General features: G+C 45.4%; 2 protein-coding genes across 10 annotated transcripts; one reads left to right on the top strand and one right to left on the bottom strand.

Annotated features, from left to right (window-relative positions):
• Positions 1-3,921: 3,921 nt before the first annotated feature.
• Positions 3,922-13,165, bottom strand: LOC125521532 (probable LRR receptor-like serine/threonine-protein kinase At1g06840). 9 transcript variants are annotated; one of them, XM_048686588.1, is made up of 21 exons: positions 13,027-13,165; positions 11,898-12,043; positions 11,427-11,577; positions 10,971-11,042; positions 10,789-10,860; positions 10,436-10,579; positions 10,285-10,356; positions 10,138-10,209; positions 9,451-9,525; positions 9,176-9,244; positions 8,991-9,059; positions 8,795-8,866; positions 8,404-8,490; positions 8,218-8,286; positions 7,631-8,118; positions 6,711-6,860; positions 6,168-6,451; positions 5,681-5,732; positions 4,863-5,113; positions 4,552-4,686; positions 3,922-4,480 (listed from the first exon to the last, which is right to left on the bottom strand). In XM_048686588.1, the coding sequence occupies exons 4-21, from the start codon at positions 10,979-10,981 to the stop codon at positions 4,109-4,111; spliced, it is 2,544 nt and encodes an 847-aa protein (XP_048542545.1). In that variant the 5' UTR covers positions 10,982-11,042; positions 11,427-11,577; positions 11,898-12,043; positions 13,027-13,165; the 3' UTR covers positions 3,922-4,108. The 9 variants fall into 9 exon arrangements, with proteins under 9 accessions (XP_048542545.1, XP_048542544.1, XP_048542547.1 ...); XM_048686587.1 differs by lacking the exon at positions 11,427-11,577; XM_048686590.1 differs by lacking the exons at positions 11,427-11,577; positions 13,027-13,165 and adding an exon at positions 12,767-12,980.
• A 2,080-nt stretch (positions 13,166-15,245) lies between these two features.
• Positions 15,246-17,908, top strand: LOC125521261. Its single transcript, XM_048686325.1, has 2 exons — positions 15,246-16,437; positions 17,672-17,908. The coding sequence occupies exon 1, from the start codon at positions 15,309-15,311 to the stop codon at positions 16,422-16,424; it is 1,116 nt and encodes a 371-aa protein (XP_048542282.1). The 5' UTR covers positions 15,246-15,308; the 3' UTR covers positions 16,425-16,437; positions 17,672-17,908.
• The last annotated feature ends 4,693 nt before the right edge of the window (positions 17,909-22,601 follow it).

Here is a 22,601-nt window from a genome sequence, read left to right as displayed (position 1 = left end):
GGCGGCCCTGTTCGTGGGGCTGAACAACTCGCTGTGCGTGTCGACAAGGGAGCACGCCGGGCTCAAGGCCGGCCGCGTCTACTTCACCGACGACGAGCTGGAGCACGCGGCGTGGCGCACGGACGAGCGCAATCGCTATCTCTACCGCAGGCGTGGCTTCCAGAAGCGGTGCATCGGGGTTTACGACCTCAAGAGCGGCAGGCTGAAGAAGGTCAGGTCGCCCGTCGAGCCGCCCAGCTTCTGGCCGCCGGCAGCCTGGTTCACGCCTTCGACGGCAGTCTCAACGTAGCCACCAGCTTTTCGCAGTCAATCTCAACATTATTTGTTACCCTTCCTTTCTTTGTTTTGAGTTTTGGCAGCAATGCCGTTAAGCAAGACTAACTTTGTCTTACACTCGACGGAGTACCAATTGGGCAATGAAACTGTAAAATGGACATGAATATGAATTCAATTGTTTGGTTGTTCACTGAATTGGCTCATGGAATCCTTGGGAGGTTTCAATATCAAATGTTATCATTAGGATGACAAGATCTGAAATTGCATAATAACATTGGTATGAAGATAATGATTTGTTCTACATGCTTCGAAACAAAATTTGAACAATGTGCGAGTATTGCTTCAAACTTGGTGTCATAAACTAAACACCCTATCCGTTTAAATAATCCTTGCGATATTCATTCATACTTAGATAATTCGGGGTGGTCAGAAGCGGACGTGCCAGCAATCCGGACGCCTACAACCCCCCCCCCCCCCTTCCCCCGGGTTTGTTTCTAGTTTGCGTGAAAAATCACATCCGGGCCGGTTTGTATTGGATGACAAAACAAGTCCGAATCACATAATCCGAATGGATGCCTAAGGTATCACAGCTTGTGTTGTACGCCGCCACTTTATTCATCAGTAGAACCAAATCATTCACTATGTGCAAGCTGGTCGAACGAAATAAACGCTTCTGAAATAGGGCACTGGGACAGGTTGATGTGGACAGCATACCGTAGGGCAGTATTCCCTCCGTTTTCGGTGAATAAGTCATTCATGTAGTTCCAGGTCGACGATTTAACTATCTAAATATGTATTATATGTGATAAAAATATATATTTAGAAACCACATACGTGTAGAAATCGAGTGATATATTTTTCATGACATATAACACATATTTAATTCTGCAAATCGATGACCTAGAACTACGCGGATGACTTATTCACCTAGACGGAGGTAGTATAAAATCTGAACTATTTTGCCATCTTGATCGTATTCCAGAAATTAGACAACCTGGCCATTATTTGCACAGTTCTCAAAACCATGTTCCGAACGGATACATGTTCTGCCTGCAAATATTTTCGCAAAATCCGCTTTCGAGAAATATTGTTTATATCTGTGAATTTTCACTACAGCTAGTTTCCACAATTTTTTAGATGTAGATGATCTTACAATGCCAGTACCTATTGTAAGATAAAATTATTGTCTAAAACAACCTGAGCATGGTAGTTCCAATACAGCTATAAAAATATTGTGACGAGAAGTGGTTGGTATTGTGATGTCCGAATCACTTCTGTCATTCAATAGAGAACTCTATATGTGTGCATGCCCGTTTTCCCGTATTTTGAAACCAATCGCAGGGGGCTATGGCCTATAGAGGAGTACGGACATCCACTTGACCAATGAATTCTCTCTCTTCTCTCAACCACACACCACACACGCACATATCCAACCACAAGCGGACGGGGCTTGCCTGCTCCGCAGCTGTACTCCCAACCGTGCTCCCACTAATCCTACGGCCCTCAGCGCTACCCACGTCTCCCTAAAATCAGTAGAGAAAAAACCAACAAATAAACCACAACCCGCGGAGCATGAACGGGAACACAACCGCGGAGCACTGATGGGAGCACAACCGCGGAGCAGGCAAGCCCCGTTCACCACAAGCAACCACATGCATTGGTCCCTCCCGCATCGCAGACATTTATGGTGTTTGTTTCTGAGGTTTGCATTGGAGATGCACTAAGCCCATAAAAATTCCTTCGAAATTATTCCCAATGGTTAGGGGGAGGGGGGCAGCGGCCCCCTTCGGTAGCACTAGCACCCCATATATATAAGACATTGAAGAACTCTGACAGTGTTTTTTCCAGTTGAAAGTTAACATTGAATGTAACTAGAGAAGTATACTACTATTCAGTATTAACATAAATATTCCTATTACATAATGAAACCAAACTGTGGGAACAAATATGAAAATAAGTAATAATTTACCAACTCTACACCGAAACTTATCCTCGCGGAAAGACCAAGGAAAACATCAGCCTCGTACGGAATAGAGTAGACCGATCCGATGAACGTTCGAAGCTCCAATGTCGAAATGAATGGTGGCCCGTTGTCACGAGCATCTGTCTCTTTAAGCACAATGGCCTCAACAACCTCAACCGAGCTCAGATTGTCGATCATGACAATGGACCACTGAGCAGCCCCGAGCAAGATCTCAAACTGGTAGATAGAGCTCGTCGAAGCTGCCCTAGAGAAAAGTTGCACCCACAAGATACCGCGCCCTCTCCCTCACATCTATGGTGTAGCAGTACTTCCTGGTCTCTACAGGGAAGTTACATCCATAACATACCCGGCAAACACATTCAAGAAGAGACACCCGACTGGTTTGTCTCCAACTCTTTCCACTTCCAACTGCAGATATGCCATTTGCTCAAGTCAATTATAGCAGAAATTATAAGTTTTATTTATCTATAAATTGAGTAGAAAAATGGTATAACCTTTCAAAGTATAGAGCAAAGGGAATGAACACAACACCAACCATACTTCCATAAAATAGCAACAAAAAATATGATTGTTCTAACGTCCGCGGCAAGTTGAACCACGCATAGCGCTAGTTTCCACCAGCCTCCTGTGTGACAATTTTAAGATTAATATTAGAGGTATTTCCTTGAAGTAAAACAAATTTAGAACCTCAGTATACCCTGGCCCTAGTGTGTGTACGTCATTCCAAAGCAAATTGAGAACCTCACTCCACATATACCGTTAGTTTGGCGGCGGGGGGCATTGCCTCCCTTGGCCCTAATGAAGCCTTATCGATGCGTCTGGCTACCAATATATCTTGGCAGCTCCTAGTGCCAACAAACCCCGCATCAACTTTCATTGTTGTGTGGAGGCTCACGGAGCACCACACGCCACACAAAATCCAGAGGTGATGGAGAAAGAGATTTGGTGAAGGAAGCAACGAATCCGGGGGTTTATCATGGTTGACCATTAAAAGTTGGCGCATATGCTACTGTACCCCTGGACTCCCAGAGCTCGTGACGGACATGTAGCACTAATCAAATAGTACTCCTTTTTCCTTCGTCCACCACGATGATGATCTCCGCGTACCCTGGCATTCGACCGCACTACCACCATGGTCGGCAATGCCTCAACGGCTCCGGTAAAGCCCTCGGTTCTCGGGGAGGCATGGACGGGCGGCGAGCACATGCCATTCAATACACTAGAGCCAGCATGGTGTGGGAGAAGTTGTCGATGCACGGGGAAGGGAGGTGACCGGGAGCGTTGCTCCGGGCGTTGTGGACGTGGCCATGGCAACGGCGAGGTATGTACAGTTTGTACTTGGGCCTCAAAGTTTCAACGAAACTTGAGCTTCGTATGCAAGGGTCATGTGCAACGGTTTGTACTTGGGCTTCAAAGTTTCAACGAAAATTCCAGAGGGTGCCCAAATAGCTTCCCGCGACAAATTCAAATTATGGCCCAACTTCAATGAAATTTAGACAAAAATATACCAAAATAAATTCCAAAATGTTGGACCAAAATTTCAGCGAGACCCGAGGGAAGTCTAGTGGGGTACCTGCCTACCTGGTGGTGGCAAGGAAATCTGAAACATCGTATGGCAGCAAACGCACCTTAATATTGTAGCCTTGTAGGCACGCACCTGCTAAACTAGATGATACCCCACGCATCTTTATTTAATACCTTAGTATTACACACATCTTTATTTATTTACAAACAGGGGATAGAAATGAATTTCAAACAACTACCAGCACAAATGAAACTCAAACATTTCTAATACTCCTGCCTACCAGCACAAACATCATCACCAACTAATTAGGCTCTCACATTTTCTCAGCGAGGGTTGGTGCTGGGCACCACGCCGCTGAGCAGGTTGCTGCCGGAGACGTCCGGCGACGGCATGTACTGGTAGGCCATCATCGACCCCCCGGCGGACGACGACGACAGCTGCGTGCCTGTGCGGCTGGGGTCCATGGACACCGACTCCGACTCCAACTCCAACGGCACGCTATCTGTCTCTAGCGCCATCTGCCATATCATCTCCAGCTCCCGCACCACCTCCGTCATGGACGGCCTCGCATCCGTCTCGTCCCGGCAGCACCGCAGCCCCAGTGCCGCGAACCTCTCCACGCACTCCCATGGGCACGGTCCCATCCGCGTGTCAACCACCGGCAGTATCATCCCTGACTGGTTCGCCGTCACAACCTGCATATGTGTGTATGTGATGTATTATTGTCACAATTCCCTGCTCCATCGATTTGAACTTTGATGGTTACCTCTCTGACCAGGTTTTTACCATGAGAAATGGGCTGCATCCCTGTCAGCAGTTCCAGAAAAACAACACCGAGGCTGTACACGTCGCTCTTGTCCGTCAGATTATGCGTGAGGAAATACTCCGGATCAAGATAACCCTGCATGGTGCAACAACGGCAACTAAATCAACAATGCGGTGTCACCAACATGACGCCGAGAACTAGATGTTAAAAAGATATGTGACACTCAAAACCGATACAGATCCTCGCCTCAAGTGCCACATGCTTATTTATGCGCAACTAGTTGATGCCAAGATATACGATGTTATACTCACCGGGGTACCCTTTACGACAGTGGACACATGACCAGGGGCAACCCCCTCCATTTCCGGCAGTGGGGCAAGCCTCGAGAGACCAAAATCAGCAACCTTTGCTACAAACTTCGAGTCCAATAAAATGTTGCTAGTCTTGATGTCACGATGATATATCGGAGGGTCAGCTTCCGTGTGCAAATAGAGGATCCCTCGTGATGATCCCAGTGCAATTCGTAACCTCATGGGAAAACTTAGAGCTTCTTTAGCTTTAGCTGTTACGTAAATAAAGCACCAGTTAGAGGAACTTTACAGGACAGGCAGCACACCAAAAGCAAGGTAGAGGAATATTCTTAGCACACGTACAATTAAACAAAAATAATTTGCAAGCAAGCAAAAAAGCATGGAGATTTCATTGGCTTGAGCCTGACTATCAAAATCCAAAACATAGATATCCAAAGTTAGGTTCCTTCATACAATCACACCTCACGAGTGGTTGAATTTCCCTGCTGTGATCAGTTGTGAGTTCTAGCTGAGGAACTATTGATGGAACAGAGGCATTTATCATCAAGGTGGCATGCACTAGACTATTATGTGTGCACAATGATCGCGACAGGGAAATTTCATACGTTTGTCTCGATATCATTTCTCAGCTGGATATAATATCTAATTGTGTGACTGTAAATCTGTAACTATGTTATCTGTGGCAAGAGAAAAGGCACCCTTGCCTGACAGGGTGAACGTGGAACAAAGTAATTCAATAAGATAAGCCATTTCAGAAATTATGACTAAATGTACAATTCTGAGGTGCAATTTAGTGGCTACAGAAACGAAGTTCTAACCTGAAAGATGATCACGTAGAGTACCATTTGGCATATACTCATACACCAGCATCTGCAATACATGGTTCACAGTATGAGTTTAATCATCATAACGTTGGACCGAACATTAAGTACCATTAGGCATAAAAAGCAACAGGTCAGCTTCTGCCATTAAGAGTGCCCTGAAGATGAGCTCTCGATACCAGCCAATCAACAGAAAATGAGCTTACAATGTCTATGGACAAGGAATCACTTCTGCACTAAACAATAAAGAATGTGTTGAATTGATCTAGCAGAAATAACCTAAACGTGTGTTGATGTATAGAAATAGGTTGATAATGTGTGTTGATGTATATGTACTTCACCAGATACATGGATCGCAATAGATATGGATATCAAATTTTCCACAGCCCATTCTAGAACAAGAAAGCAGCTGAATAATAAAGCAGCATTTGATGAAATTAGTATTTCTGATTAGTATATATAAAAAATAAGTTGGAGGGACAACCTGCTCATTATCTTCGTCGCAATAACCAACCAAAGAAACCAGGTTTCGGTGGTGCAGCCTGGACAACAATTCTATCTCTGTGAAGAACTCCTCTGAACCCTGAAGAGATCCCTGTTGTGTACGTTTTACTGCAGCTCCTGTTCCATCAGCCAGAACCCCCCTGTATACTTTTCCGTACCCTCCTTGACCAATTAGTGCCGAGTCACTAAAATTGCTTGTACACTTTGATAATTCTTCAAAAGTGAGGTCTTTTACGCCCTCAATTTTCATCTGAATTCTTTTCGCTGCAAAGTCAGCAGAATTTTGTCATCGAATGACCATAACAATTTCATCACAACAAGCTCAGATGAATAGCAACTCATATCAAAAAGTCATGACAATACATACAATGCTGCAACTCTGTACTAACAAAATCAGAATCAAAAGAAGTGACAACTGTTTTGAATAAAAAAAGGTGGATCACTGAAATATTACAATGTATTTGAAAAAGAGATGAATAATCTAACAATTTTAGACCATAGAAAGTACAAATGGATGGTTTACCAATGCGTCTCTTTGAAATTTGACTTGAACGCCTTCTCAATATGATGAGAGTAATGAGGGATGAAAGAATTGCTGCTGCAGCAAATGCTGCGATGACAATACCAACAGTGGCACCTGTACTGAGACTGGACTTTGTACGACGCGGTAGTACTGAAAAGAAAGCATGGGAACATGTGAGTTCTCTCTTCAATAATTGTACAACTGCTGGATACCAAGCTGGCAACATTGTAGTGGTTACATTTGATAAAGAGCACCATATATGATGGATACTTCCACAACAGTGCTATCCACATCCTCTTAGATCCCAAACTATTCATTTAAGATCCCAAACTATTCTTTTCTGTACACCTAACTACATTCTACTCTGTCCAATATTTTTTCTTTATCGTGAGCCAAGAAAACTGTTAGATGTTTTGTCACTCTCTTCTTTGCTTATTTCTACAGGCATGTACACATACATATATTGGCCTTTGGCCCAGGGAATACAGCAGGGTTCCAACAAAAGGGTGAACTTGATCAATTAAAAAGATACTGAGAATCAAGGCACCGAAGCCCTATGACAATGAGTGAACGAAAGCACACTTATCACGTTAGCAAGGGTGAACTTGGTAACAGGAAAAGTTTAGGGACATGTTAAGTTGAGGGTGTCATGTGAAAATTCGTTGCAAGTTCAGAGACATACAGTGAAGCTTACTAAGTTAGGACAAGTGGGCAACGGTAATATGCTTATTCGATTGATGTGGAGTTTGGGGATCTGCATTGGGGAAAATGAGGAGAGGAGGCCTCGGCAGCTCGAATGTGCGCACGTAATGTGATCACTAATACAAACATCTATACACGACCATTTAAACATGGTGACAAAAAATTGCAACGAAACAAAATATGGAGTGGAGTGAAGATAAAGTAACATATATACATACCATTTTCGTACCACCCTGGGATGAAGTCGATAAGCTCATAGGGCCCAAATATATCCGAGTCCGTGATGAGCCACCCTGTGAACATGTCTCTCAGTCTCAGCACTTCACCAGAGTTAAACAACGCAGTGTTGTTTGGGAAAAGCTTCAGGTTCATCAACCTCGGGCCTTCTTCCCACATAAAAGTAGAGACTTCCAATTGATACGAGGACAATGAAAGACCAGATGACAAGTAGTATTGAAATTCAGCTTCGTACGGAACAAAATCCCAGAATCCTGGACTCTTCAGCCGGTAATCAACGTAAAGTGGAATAGCACATAAGCATGAGATTGGTGACCTTAGTATGTTTTCGTAAGGAAGGTCGGTTGAGCATGGTGGACAAAGTGTATTGTTATTTGTGGAACCTCCAGGAACAACAACTGAAATTGATTGACAATACTGAGATATATTCAGTTGATTTTGCGATGTGCATATGGGGTTTCCAGATAACCTAAAAACATGGATGGTAAAGGAAAGAAAATATAAGGTACTGGAAATGACGAATGGATCTGAAAAATGGAAAAGATAATTGTTCAATAGAAATGCATACAGGATGGTAACATTCGCAGGGGGTGTAAGAGGATTCGATAGATTCGTGAGAGCGTTGTTATGGAAATCCCTGCAAAATATTTAAGGGGGAATATTAGATTACCAGTCCTGAAGAAATATGTCAATTATATACCGTTCTCTAAAATCAAAAAGGTGAAGCAGAAGGTTCAGTTTATGATGATCTTACAATATCAGGCTTCTATTTCCACTGAAATCAATATTTTGCCAGACATCAGATGGAACAGAACCATCCAAGTTATTATTATCCATTGACCTGAACGAAGACAAAAAAAAAATCAGCTCAGCCTGATTCAAATGATCATTCATGAACAGTACTGTCATGCAAAATTGTTTAAACTTATGTTTGTTGAAAATTAAAGTTGTTGTCATGGCATGGACCCGCAGAAGGTACTCTGCAATCAATCATTGTCCATGCGAGAATACCCTAAGGGACAAAGGGAGTAATTCACTACTATTGAGCAATAATAAAGTAAGAGCATCCCCCTTTTCTAGAGATTTATCCCTTTTATCAAATATTAAAGGACATAATAGCATGGTGAATGTAATATCAGACTTACAATCTTTGGAGATTAGGAAGGCCGGAGAAACTTCCAGGAATAGAACCGTTAAGACGATTGTGGGAAAGATCTCTGCACAACTTGCAAAAGTGAGTGTAAACTGAAAATAGAAGTTTCCTTGGGGGAAAAGGGATCAATAAATAATACTTAAAAAACAAAATGGCATGAAATCTTTGCGAGGGCCTTATTTTTATACATTGTAGTTATGTTGCTCGCTAGTTTGCCAGATGGTATACGACCCGTCAACTGATTCCAACTAATATCCCTGAAACAACACAACAAAGATGAGAGCAAGTGATAGCTGCCAAATTCCCCTAAGCATCACGGGTGAGATTTTTTTCCTAAACAAATAGGTAGTACGTAGTTCAGAATTATATGTACAAGTAGCCAAGTTGCGGTATTCCACTGGCATCAAGAGCGGGGCCTTCCAAGCTGCAGTTTCTCAAATTCCTGATGTAGACCATATCAATTAGATTATCTGAAACTCTCATAATACTTTAAAAGGCAAGCCAAGATTTTTTATTTCTTTTACTCAACCAAATTAAGGGCCATTCTCATTGCAATAATGATGACCAATGTGAAAATCGTCCTTATTTAACACTATAGTTCATTAGACCACATGGCTACAAAATCCGAGAGATGTAGACCATACTTACAATTTCAGAAGTGTTGTGATATTGCCATAAGATGAAGGAATTGAACTTCCTGAGAAGTTGTTATTGTCTAGCTGGCTGGGATCATTTTGAAAAGAGGTAATTAGACATACAGTGAGTGTATATATGTCTTTTAAATGTGATATCTCAAAGACATGAAAAAAAACTAATAAAATGAACTGGAAGTTACTCGAATTGCTATGGGTCTCTTTCCAATTACTTTGAATTACTCATGGTATATAAATAACAGAAAAATGCAAAATTGACTAGCAGTTATATTGTTTCAGCAGCATATAAGCTTTCAGTGGTTTACTGCTGGCAAGAAATAATGCCGTAAAGATCAGGGTAAAATCAGAAGTAATCCTAAACAACTAACTGAGCTAATGCCAGTTAAAGCAACTTACGATTGAATAAGTTAGCACAGGGAACATGCCAGCAGCTACTTTTCAGTAAAAGAGAACAGTGGAGCAGACATTCTTTGTTTGTGTTGCTCCCTAAGTTGTAAGTAGCCGTAAACTATTCATTCAAGCTACAAAACAACAAATAAAGAAGAACTACTGCTTAAGAGCTTCATTTAAGACCGAGAAATTTAGTCCAATTCATGATCAAAGATTGATATCCAATCCACCCAACCAAAATAATCAAAAACTATATATTATTCAAACTATTGCACAATAGTAGGTTTCATACACAATGAGCAGTTTTGGTAGCTGTGATAATTCTGGAGGAAGATAGCCCGATAAGTTGTTGTTATCCAACAATCTGCAAACCAATTATACTGTCAGTAGGGTATAAATGAAAAGCAATATTATGGTACGTGCAGAGGTCAATACTTACAGATGAACAAGTGAAGGTAATCTGGACAGTTCAGGTGGAATTTGACCACTCAACGAATTATTGTTCATGTGACTGGATAGAAATTGGAAATCCATTAGGATAAGGATAACTATCACTCGTTAAGAGAGAGGCTAAAACATATCCTACTTACAAGTGCTCGGTTTTGTTCAGGTTAGCGAATGATTTAGGTATGGATCCTGATATATGGTTCTGATCAATCTGAATCCTATTCAAATTAGGAAGGAAGCCAATTTCCTCTGGTAAAGGACCAGTCAACTGGTTCCCATTTAAGAGCCTGTAATTATAAACAATGTACACCTTGTCACATGAGCAAAACTGACTGAAATCATCTCAGAGAAACAACTGTTTATTGAAAAACCTGTAAGCAATAACTAAGTTAACATATACAGAAAAATGATAACCTCCATGTCCAAACAGAAAGATATGAAGGAAACTGATTCAGGTAGACCATGTTTCTAATCAGTGATGTAGATTTTGACTTACAATAGTTCCAGAGAAGTAATGTTGCCAACCTCCTTAGGAATGCTCCCACCAATTGAGTTCCACATAAAATCCCTTGAAAGAAAATTAAAAGAAGTACTCAGTCGCCCCTTGTGCATGTAGGACTGGATTAAATGAACAGGCAACCCACACTATAATTAGCGAGCTCAGCTCACTGCACTTACATTATTTTCATGCGAGACAGCTGGCCAAGCTCAGGGGCCAAAGTCCTAGATAAATTTAACCGTAGAAGCTCCCTATAATCACATAATACGAGGATATCACCAAGCGAAACATATTATAACAAAATGTCACAGGAATTAGATTCATCTGGAAATAAAATAAGCATGAGACTTTTCACTTTTCAGAGGGAAAATGCTCCTCTACTCCAACTATACACATTTTGCATCCTTTTTTACTGCACTTTCAGCTCCATCAAATATGCTGATACCATAAATAACATGGTTTGCAGATGAATCCAGGATGGCATGATCATCTATTAAGAAAGTCAACAAAACTGTATATACGACCAAGCCCAAGTTCTCAATTCATGACCAAAAGCAAGCCAGAATAGAAGCAAAGGAGAAGGGTTGTATAAATGATATGGACATGATTGACAAGGAGAACACTTGTGCACATACAGTTGCCACACATGAAAGTATCCATCGCTTGCTGTTACGTTGTAACAGATAACACGGGACCAATTTCCGACGCATGGATCTCCACGGTTCCAGTTATCGAGACGTCCCAGTGGATCACTCAAGCTGCCTCTGATAGCTCTCAAAGCATCGACTGCAGACCAGTTGAACCAAATGTACAGCAAGTTGGTCTCATAATGCAAGAAGGATACAGGAAAAAAAATGTAGCACCCTGGACTTGTGTGCTACTCCCTCCGTTCCTAAATATAAGTCTTTGTAGAGATTCCACTAGGTGGACTACATACGAAGCAAAATGAATGAATCTACAGTTAAAATGCATCTATATACATCTGTATATGATTCATAGTAGAATCTCTACAAAGACTTATATTTAGGAACGGAGGGAGTACTTTGCTTCTCTCCTCAAGTGGGTCATGGTTATGAGGAAAATGTAAAATGAACAAGAACACCTACCAAATTAAACAAGAGCCAAGATAATGGAGCAAATATAGAACAGTCGGGACCGTAGCATGATGCCGTTGTGGAGGAAAAATCCCCGGTTTGGCGGTAATATTCAGAGTTCAGGGATGCAGGCTCCTTGTGATGGCAGAGCCAATCCCCTGAAAAGAAGCAGAGGGGAACAGTTACTTGTCCAGATCCAGGAACACGAAAATGATCTTGTCAGCAAAGCCGTGACGATGTGCCCTTATAGTACTTGGGACTTAGTTGACATTTGTATCCGGGAATTCTCAAAAATCTGAGGAACTCTATGCGAAAAGCGTACAGTCACGAAGCGCTTGGCGACCAGTAACAGCAATAAACACCAAAAATGGATTCAAGTGGTTATGTAATTTGAGGCATAAACTTGATATGACATGGGAGATTTGGTGGAAGGAAAAAAGCGTCCAAATCCTGCCGCCGATGCTCAGCGCACAGCGTGTGTATCCACTGGAGGAGGCTAACAATCATGGTCATGGCACCATAACATGAAGGAAACTAACAAATAACAATCATGGTAATGGAGGAAGCTAACAATCATGGTCATGGCACCACACCATAGCAGGAAAGAAGCTACAATGTCTACACTTTTACGGAAGAAGGAACGGATTCGATACCGCGCAAGGAAGACACCGGTGGAGAGGAGTCGATCGATGCGACGATGAAGTGGAAATGACAAGCATAGAAGGAGAAGGGGACAAGAATGGTGGCGATGGGCCAGTTAAAAAGTGAAGAGCAGTAAGCAGCACGGAGTTCTCTAGACAGTAGAGAACTGGAGTACGTGTTGTGCTGGAGGTCGGAGAGGGGATTGACTAATGGGGAGGAAAGGGACGGCAAGCTGAAACCTTTCCATGCTCTTCCATTCTTGAATCCAATCCAAGAGACCAAGACCCGTTCTTCCATATCTCGATCCTGGACAGTTCCTTCTGTCGCTCGCCATTGAAAAGGAAGCGAGAAAAAGAAATGAGAGGTTGGGGATGTGTCTCCCCTGACCTCAGCGGCGCATACAATTCGCCGTTGAATCTGGTGTCGGCGGAACCAGATTGGGCCAGCAAAACCTAGGCAAGTAAGAAGAGGAACGAGTCAGGAAGAAAAGACGCCGTACTTGGACGCCACGCCCACCCTGACGTCGCCTCATCCTCGCCGGCGCCGCTGGCCATGCTTGCTGCGCCGCAGCAATGCGTTCCCATGGATTCACCGGCCATCGGGGATGAAGGGGATGGAAAGATGCCCGTCACTGACGTGTGGATCCATCATTATCAATAGGGATAAAAATGTTGAGCACCTCTATTTTGGTCAAATTTCAACCATAAATTTGTCTAACAAAATATAAATTACATGTGTACAATAATTATCTTGTTATATTCGTATTTGAAGTACGTTTCCAATTATACATTTTTTTCCTACACATAATTCATATTTAGTTAAGTTTACAGTCAAAATTACGCCGCAAACAAATTATGGTTAAAACTGGATCAAAAATATGAGAAAGACTTTGTTTTGAGCAACCAGGAGGAGCTCCGGCTTTCGTGGGAGAAGAGGATTATCTAGTTTATTAAGGAGAGATGGCCGAAAATCAATACAACTGCCCCATACACACGCCACCCCCCCATGTTGCGAGTCGACGACTATGTCACCCGCGTGGCCAGAGTCGACACCCTACAATACAAACCAAAGCCGCCGCTACAGCATACAAACCACAACAATGCACACCAGCCCCGAGGCCTCTTGACTGACGAGCCAACGACTCTGCCTCCAAAGAGACACAAATTGACACCTTGCAATAGAAGACACCCTCCAGAGTCGTCGCTTTGGCTTCCACACACGCACGAGGGCGTGTCGCAGACAAGCTGATAACTCTACCATCCAAGTGATGAAATTCGACGCTCTACAGCACAAATGCGCTCTCCGGAGCCACCACTCGGGTTCTACACCGATCCCGAGACCACGCATCCACCTAACCGGTGACGAAACTGCGAGATGACACGAACCATCGATATCTGACAGAAGACCATCTCCAAGGCAACGCCGCCAAGGAGGAGCAACGAGTACAACGACGCACACTCCATCCATAGTCGAAGCTTGGTTTTACACCCAGGAAGCTCGAGATCTAAATGCCATTGGAGCCGAAGGGGTTCCACAACGATGCCTCCAACGAGGGTAATGGCATCATAGGACAACGGCGGCGGCGGGTGCTAGGCATCAACCTGGAAGGAGATTTATCAACTCCATCTTGCTTTCACTCTAGAAAGAAACCCTAAATCAAACAGATAGTGACAATGAGAAAACGGTTCTAATGTATGGTTGGATGATTAGGATGTGGTGGTACTCCAACCCAACAGGGATCAAACCCCAAGTTTAACACTTTGATTTCTCACCAATGTGGGTTATTTTCCCGATGGCAAGGACATTCATGTCAATGATGATGCTCTTATGAGACTGAAATGTCCTCCACAAAACAATAGCAAATGGAGGCCCAAAAAAATTAAGTGGATCCGAGATCAACAGTCTTTTTTATGAGGGAGTGCGAGTGAAGTACCTTTCTTTTTCGAGTCCTCTCATGTGGTACAGCGGTAGTATACGAGCTCATGCACAAACGCACTCGGCACACACACCATTGACACCAACACACAAGCTAGACCCTAACTATACACACAAATCGCTCTGAAGGATTTTGTCGCTGTGGCACATCAACGTGGGAGGGGTGGGACACCGACGAGGACTTGAAAAGAAACGACATGAAGTTGACGATGATGCCACGACGTCGCAGGTGGAGGGAAGTCTGATGGAGTGAGGGTTGGCAGCTTAGATGGGGGGGGTGCATTGGGGGTGGGAGCGGGTGGTTCGATCGAAGCAGACAAGGGCGGGCGCTGGAGAAAGAAAAAAAACGTGTGGGCATGGAGAGAAAGATGAACTAGGTTATTTAGACGATGAAGAAGGCAGGGCAACCGATCCAAATTGCCCGCGCCAATCCACGGATCAATAAAATGTTATCGGTCATGATGAATGGGTGCTCCCATACATAAATTATTTTTCTTAAAATAAAATAAACTTGAAACATATACAGGCCCTCGGCAGGCTTGGGTCTATTTTCGCGCCAATGCGAAATGATTTTGGCGCGAAAAATAGGTGCGCGCCTAATGCGAAACGATTTTGGCGCCACATCAGCAAACATCTTGGCGCCGCCCGTGGCAAGAAAGCAGAAGGAAACCCCCTCCCTCGCAAGACAGAGCGGAGCAGAGCAGTTCAGCGATCCGCCGATCTCGCCAGAAAGAAATGGAGCCATGGCGGAGAGGCGAGGGGTCCAGCCTCAAGAAGCCCATGGCCCCGCCCGTGGCCTCCCTCGGCGCCGAACTCCTGGGGAAGATACTCCGCCGCCTCCCCGACATGGCGTCGCTCGCCAGCGCCGCCCGCGTCTGCAAGCGCTGGGGCCGCGTGGCCTCCGACCCGGCCGTCTTCCGCCGCTTCGGCTCCCTCCGCAGGCCCCCGCTCGTCGGCGTCCTCGTCACCGACCGCGGCCGCGAGAAGTTCCCCCTCTACTGCTCTGATATCTGCTTCATCAAGGCCCCCTCGCGCAACAACCCCGAGCTGGCCTCCGCCGCGGCGAGCGGCGACTTCTACTTCATGCACCACCCCGACGTCGACGACGACGACGAGTGGCGCCTCTGCGGCTGCGACGGCGGCTTCCTCCTCTTCTCCCTCGGCCGCTACAGCACGGACCTCGCCGTGTACGACCCCATCGACCGGACCGCCGTCTTCTTCAAGCCGCCCCACGACTTCCGCCCGTTCCGCTACGCCATCGTCGCCGACGAGGCCGACGCCTCGTTCCTGGTCATCGCCATACAGCCCGACCCCTGGGGCGACGACGCCTCGGTCGTCTTCTCCTCCCGCACCCGCAGCTGGGCCGAGAACGGCTCGGTGCGCTACAGATTTGCCTGGCCCCACACCGACGGCATTGCCGCCGGGCGGTTCGCCTACTGGCGGTCCAACACCAAGAAGGACTGTTATTGCGAAGCGAAGGAGGAGATATTGGTGGTTGACACGGCAACCATGGCGTGGTCGTACATGACTGCGCCGGTCGCGGTCGGGGAATCGTACTGCGTGGCGCACATGGCGGAGCACGGCTGGCTGTGCATCGTGTCCAGCAAGGAGCAACGCGTGCTGCTCTGGGTCCGTGATGCCAACGGTGGATGGGTGGTCAAGAAGGAGGTCTCGCTGTTGAATCAGTTTCCATATCTGAAGAAGCTTCGTCGTGATCAGTGGATGAAGAGGGTGCGCATCCTGGCAATGAGGGCTGGCTATGTGTACATGGAGTTCTGGTCCATAAGGAAGACCGACTCCTATCTTCTTGTGCTCAATCTCAACACCGTCAAGCTGGAAATGTTTCTCAACAATGGGCTCAACAATGAGGGCAAGCCTTACAGAGGTCCTGCTTTTCCGTTCTTCTTACGGATGGCACATCTGCCTGCCGCAGATGATGACGAGAAGCTTCAAGATGCTTGATAGCATGGAGTAGGTAATCTCCTATTTGTTAGATTTATTTCTCTTGTTTCTACTTCAGGATGCTTCATAACATGGAGTATGTAATCTACTACTACCCCTGTTTTTAAATATAAGACGTTTTGGCAATTTAAATTGAACTCCCAAAACATCGTATATTTAGGAACAGAGGGTGTATTTGTTAGATTTATTTATCTAGTTTTTACTTCGGTCGATCTAGATATCTAATTACTGTTGCAAATTGCTCACCAAGCCATTTGGATAACGATGTTCTCTGTTCTGAAAATTGCACATAGTTTCTCTGTTCTGAAAATTGCATAGAGTTTATCTGTTCCGAGAACTGCATAGAGTTTCATGAATTTGTTAGTATTATAAATAGTTGTACAATGCATGTTTTGTTACTAGGCACTCCAGCTTCCTTGGCGCCAACCAGTTTCCTAGATTATTTTCCTAGAACTCACAATATTCTAAAATCTGTTGCTTTATTTATGACTTGTTCACTTAAATGAATGTGCCCCTGTTTTCCAGATTTTTGTTTGCAAATCACCACCGTGTAGAAATAGAAGTTGATTTGTTTTCAGAAGCTGTTGATTTAATTGTGTTGTGTTGCCCATGTGATTGGATCAAGTGTTAATGTATCTTGATTATTAGGCTTTTGATATACTGATCGAAAATTTAAGAAGGGACTACTCAGTTATTTATTACATGATTTGATTTTTTCAGATGTTACAAACATATCATGAGAGTAGCGATTACGTCTTGAAATAGTACCATCGTTTCAGATAACTGATCTTTTTGTGCTTGTTTGCTATTCTCTCCGTCCCATAATATAAGATCTTTCTTTTGTCATTTGCGACCTCACTTCATAGTCTGTAGTTAGCAGCTGAACTCTTAAGGATAAATCAAGGCTTAGAATTGGATAATTTGCACCCTTGTGTATATGCTTCACTATATTTTCTTCCGTTATCTCAGTAAAAATGAAACACTTGAATTACATCATTGTTCTTTACTGAACAATCTTGCAGAATGCTCGGGTATTAGATTACTTTGGAATGCATGAATCAGGATCAAATTGTCAAGCATGCTTCCCAATTTCTGTGTATGTAGTAGTGAAGAAAAATGATGCGTTTCTCTATCAAGTGACCTTAAGGACATCAATGCATATTAGTTTCTACATTTTCATGCATACCCTATAAAAGAATCACCACGTGTGCTCTGGAAGGTAATAAATCAAGAGCTTTGAATTTCAGGTCAAGTTTCTAGAAGTAACTTAATGTGGAGCGTGAGGCATCATCCACTCATCCTTTTGAATGGGAACTGCAGCAGCTGTTTAGTACATCTTTTTCCGATTGACATGGGAATGGAAGCGTGCAGCTATTTTGCAAGCCATATATGGTCTATTTTGCGAAATAGCTTCAATGTAATCTGAATTTAGTTCCTTTCCAGTTATGAGACCTGTTTGATGTTAGTTAAATGAAACTTCAACTGAGATGGTTTAATTTAATTTTGGTTGCGTACTTGTGTTTCATGTTAATTAGACCAGCATGGCATCATAATTCAGTTGGGGAGTAGAGTTCTACATTTTTAGACTAGTCTACTATTTTTACGGAAATGCTAATATTGAGTAAACTTGTAGAATTGCTAGGCATGCATTATGGCTTTCAACCACATGTCCCATGATAATAATTGTTATAAGAAATCTAGAAGTTACCCATTATGTGAACATAGTTTAATCCCACATTGCTAGTGAAGGGAGAGCTATTTTACTCTCCTTTATGGCATGAGAAAAAGAGAGTAGAATGTGCATGCTCACTCATGACACACGTGTGGTGGTGTGTGCGAATTGATTTTGATTTTGAACTAGTTGATGAACTGGATACATGTGCCAAATGCTTGAGCCTGTTCTTTTAGTTGAATGCTGGAGCTTCTGACTAATCGCTATGACTACTTTATCTTCGTCTCCATTGCCATGGTTGACAATGCTGCCACACCAGGGTTTTTGGTGAACTCTATGTGTTGTTCATCTCCTTGTTGGCATGCACATATGATTCATGTGTGCATGTGTTTGGATGTTCCTAGTTTGTGATTTGTTTTGTCAGCACATATCTCTGTTGGGTTGCTGTCACGGATCTCATCAACATTGTCATCGCCTTGGTTGCTGCAGCCATTGATGCGGGCCCCTTCCAGCGAACTATCGAATGCCAGTAGATACGTAGCAAATGTGTAACATATTCAGGTTTCAGTCGATATAGTTTGTCTTGTGATTCTTGTAGTTTTTGATGTAGTGGCCTTTTGAGTAGCTGTTCTGGTTCTAGGAGTAAGGTGATCATCTTGTTTGCTGGAGTGGTAGCGAGTGGTAGAATCTTGTTATAATTTGTTCATGGGACGTTCATGTCTTACATGCCTGGTCCTTTGCCGTACTAAGGGCATCTACACGTAGCTAATCCGGCCTCTCACTTTCACGGACCTGCCTAGGCAGTGACCAGACGTGTCCGTTTTGAACTTTCATATTTTTTTGCCAAACAACCATGCCTCTCAAATAGTCCTCTTCACTTTTAAGGCATTTCGGCGAGCACTTTATGGGCGCGGAACGCTGGTGGTGGCGAGCTCCACAGGCGCAGGCACCCCCTGCTCCCCCCGCGAGCAATTTGTGTCGGCCTATGTGCGGGGCGGGTGCCTGTATTTTTTTTTCCGGTTTTTCGCTTTTCTGTTCTTGTTTTTTGCTTCATTAAAAAATGTTTCAAGGTTTCAAAACAAAAAATGAATTTCAAAAAGTGTTCACCATTATAAAAAATGTTCTCAAATTTGAAAAATCTTCGTGATTTCGAAAAATGTTTGTGAATTTAAAATACTGATTGTGAATTAAAAAAATGCTCAGGAATTTAAAAAATATTCATGAATTAAAAAATGTTCATGAATTTCAATATTAATAAGATGGTCCTAATATATTAGCAATATTTAGATTCCTACGCCCCCCCCCCCCCCTTCTAAACTCTTTCTATTCTCTTTATTACTTATAGTCTAGACCCTGTCCCTATGGTTCAGTCTTTATGAAATAACATAAAAAAAAGAAGGTATAAGAAATGGATATAATAAAATTCTTGATTCGATATTACGACCTAATTTATTTGATTAATGGATCAACAACCAAGCCACCCATTTTATGAAAAAGAATGAGCATGGTCTTATTCAAATTCAGAGCGCTTCATAATCTTCAACTGGTTATGCGCTTGAATATAATTTCTTAGAGTAAGCACTATAGCTTAGCTTGTTTCCAATACTCAGCAGCTCTGCACTAAACTAAACCAACTGTAAAGGAAAAAAGGCACCTCCCTCATTATACAGACTCTAAACACCATAATATCCACTCGTCCCTTGAAATGAGATCTAGAAATAGCACGCTGCAGAACAGAAGGCATACATAACATGGAGACCGAGAGCTTGGCAGAGGGGTTAAACCGACAATTGTCAGTTTTGTATATGTCCTCTTGAAAACGATTAGGAAAATGAAATTGTAGCATAATAATGTATTTATTAGAATGGATACTTACGCACAAGCAGAATCGTAGCAATGGCCACATGCCGCCGCGTCACGATTTGTAGCTGCGTTAAGCTTTCTGATTTCTACTATTATCCAGGAACGGGAACCAGTTTTGCTTAAGAAAATCTGCTTCTCTTCGCACCACCCCTTCATCCAGCTCGTCTCCGGCGGGTCGTCGCAGCATGTCAACGAGCACAAGGCCTCATACCTGTGCTTCCAGAGCTCGCCGTCGTGTTCGGCCACGAGGCGCCTCAGCTCCGTGCAGGTGCTCACCACCGCCAAGAGGTCCAGGCCGTCGGCGAGCCTCGCCGGGACTGCCAGCATGACGTCGCCGGGGAGCGACACGAACGCGTTGTCACGAGCCACGGCACAGCACCACGCCGTTCTCGCGACAAAGGTCGACGAGCGCGCCCCGGCACAGCTTCCACGCGAGCTCCCTCCAGAGCGCGGGCAGCCCGCAGGCGCCGACGCCCGCCAGAGCGCGCGCCGTGCCGTCCAGGCCGCCGGACACGAGCGGCGCGCGCGTCCACGCAAGCGCAGTGCACTCCTGGTCCTGGGTCAGTGGGTCTGGCCGTGCGAGCCTGGGCACGCACACGTAGAACACGATCCGCATCCCGTGCGCTCGCATCCTCAGAGCATCTCCAGCCGTTCGGCCCTCCAGGACATTAAAAAAAACGGTCTGAGGACGAATCGGCGCTAGTTCGGTCTCTGGGGCGACCTATCTCCCAGTCACGCCCCCAGACGTCACCCTCAGAACGTGAAAAATTTGAATTTGATCGTTCCCGTTCACAAAAGACGTCATAAGTCCGGCGATCGCAAGTCACAGTTCGGCGTATAAAAAATAGAGCGGCAGAAGTTCGGCCCCTGAGGGAGAGCCGACGCTTTGCTGGCCCCAAGGCGCGTACTGGGTGTGGCTTTCCGATGGATTCATCATCCCGCGCGAGTCGTCTCGGTCTCGGCTTGGTCGGGACGGCCACCGTGGCAGGGTATGCCGGCGGCGGGTTATTGCCGCCCTTGAGGTATTCCATCACCTCGTGCAGGGTGCGGCCGGGGACGCCCCACCAGACGCGGTGGCCGTCGCTGTTCTTGAGGCCGCCGACCACCGCCGCCCCGTTCGTGGACGTCAGCCGCTATGCCTGCCGCCGCTGGAAATAGTCCGCCCACGCCGCGTGGTTGTCGGCGGCGTACTGGGGGAGGGCACGCTGCTCCTCCGGCAGGGAAGACCGCATGCGGTCGACCTCGGCGGCGAAGAGGCCGGGGCGCGCGTCGACGTCGGGCACTGGGGGGATGGGGACGCCGTCGTTGCTGAGCCTCCACCCCGTCGGCCCGGCGTGCATGTCCGGCGGCGCCGGGATGTTGGCCTCGAAGAGAAGCCACACCTCGCCCTCCTGGAGCGAGCGGCGGCCGAAGCCGTTGGCTGTTGCGGAGTCGCCGGGGAAGCGTTCGGCCATGAAGAAGGGAAGGGGAGGAAGGGAAGAGCGGCAGAGCTCGACGGCGGACGGGAGGGACGGCGGCTGGTTTGGACTTGGCGGACTCGGGCTGGTGTGGCCAGCGACGAGGGGAAGCCTATGATTTTATAGCCCAGGTCGTGTGAACGCATGACGGAAGGGGAGGCGTCGCCGCGCCAGCCAGCCCGTGACGCGTCGCCCGTGAGGAATCAATGGCAAGGCCGACCGGCGGCAGCCTTGCCATTGATTCCTCGCGGGAAACTGAGGCGTTCTGGGGAAGACGATGCGCGTGCCGCTGACTCGGCGGGCCCGTCACACTTTCGCGCCAAAACCCTCGCCCCGGTGTCCCCGAGCGTCCCCCAGCGCGCCGGGTTCGGCTCAGGTCCGCCGGCGTCGATTTCGGCTCAAGCCGGTGAAAAACGGACTCCTGGGAATGCGACTGGACCTATTTTTAAGCGCCGGCGCGGTAAAAATGCCTGAGGAGAACCTGTTGGGGGCGCGGCTGGATATGCTCTTAGCATGGAGCTCATCGATCATCCTTTTCTTCTTGGGTGCCACCGGGCCAATTCTCCACTTTCTTTGCCATGTGTCTCTCTCTGCCCATGACCGCCCTCTTGATCTTCGCTGCCGCGCCATGGTCAGCAGTCGCCATAACAGCAGTAGGGATCTCAGCGATACCAATGGCAATCGGCTCCCCCTTGCCCATTGGTGGACTCTTCCCCAACATCAGTGCCATTCAAACCGGAGCAACCCAGGAACCATAAGCTTGGCATCATGGCAGATACCACTAAAAGCTTTACAATTTTCTCCACTTGGCCCCCGTGTTCAGGCTAAGTGGCAAGATATTGCTATAGTGTAACACAACAGCAAAACGAAGAATTGTACTAGTACATCATAATACACATGGTTCCCATTATTACACTTGTCATACACGGAAAATACTAAGGGCCAGCTTCCAACAGGTTGCTGCTACTATCTTTTTCATGAAACTAGTTACAGATACAGCAAAACAGGCCTCATTGTCTAGGAAACTTGATGGGGAGTCCCTCTGATTACCAAACCATAGACAGTTGCAAGGGGTGGTCATGAGAACAACCTCTTCCCCAACATCATTGTCATTCTCAAACCGGAGCAGCCCAGGAGTCATGAGCTTGGCGCCATAGCAGATAGCATTAACAGCAGAGTCCATCA

Source organism: Triticum urartu, chromosome 7, assembly GCF_003073215.2.
Source record: "Triticum urartu cultivar G1812 chromosome 7, Tu2.1, whole genome shotgun sequence".
NCBI lineage: Eukaryota > Viridiplantae > Streptophyta > Magnoliopsida > Poales > Poaceae > Triticum > Triticum urartu.
Note: the sequence above shows the minus strand (reverse complement) of the source record. Positions and strands in the feature narration are given on the sequence as shown.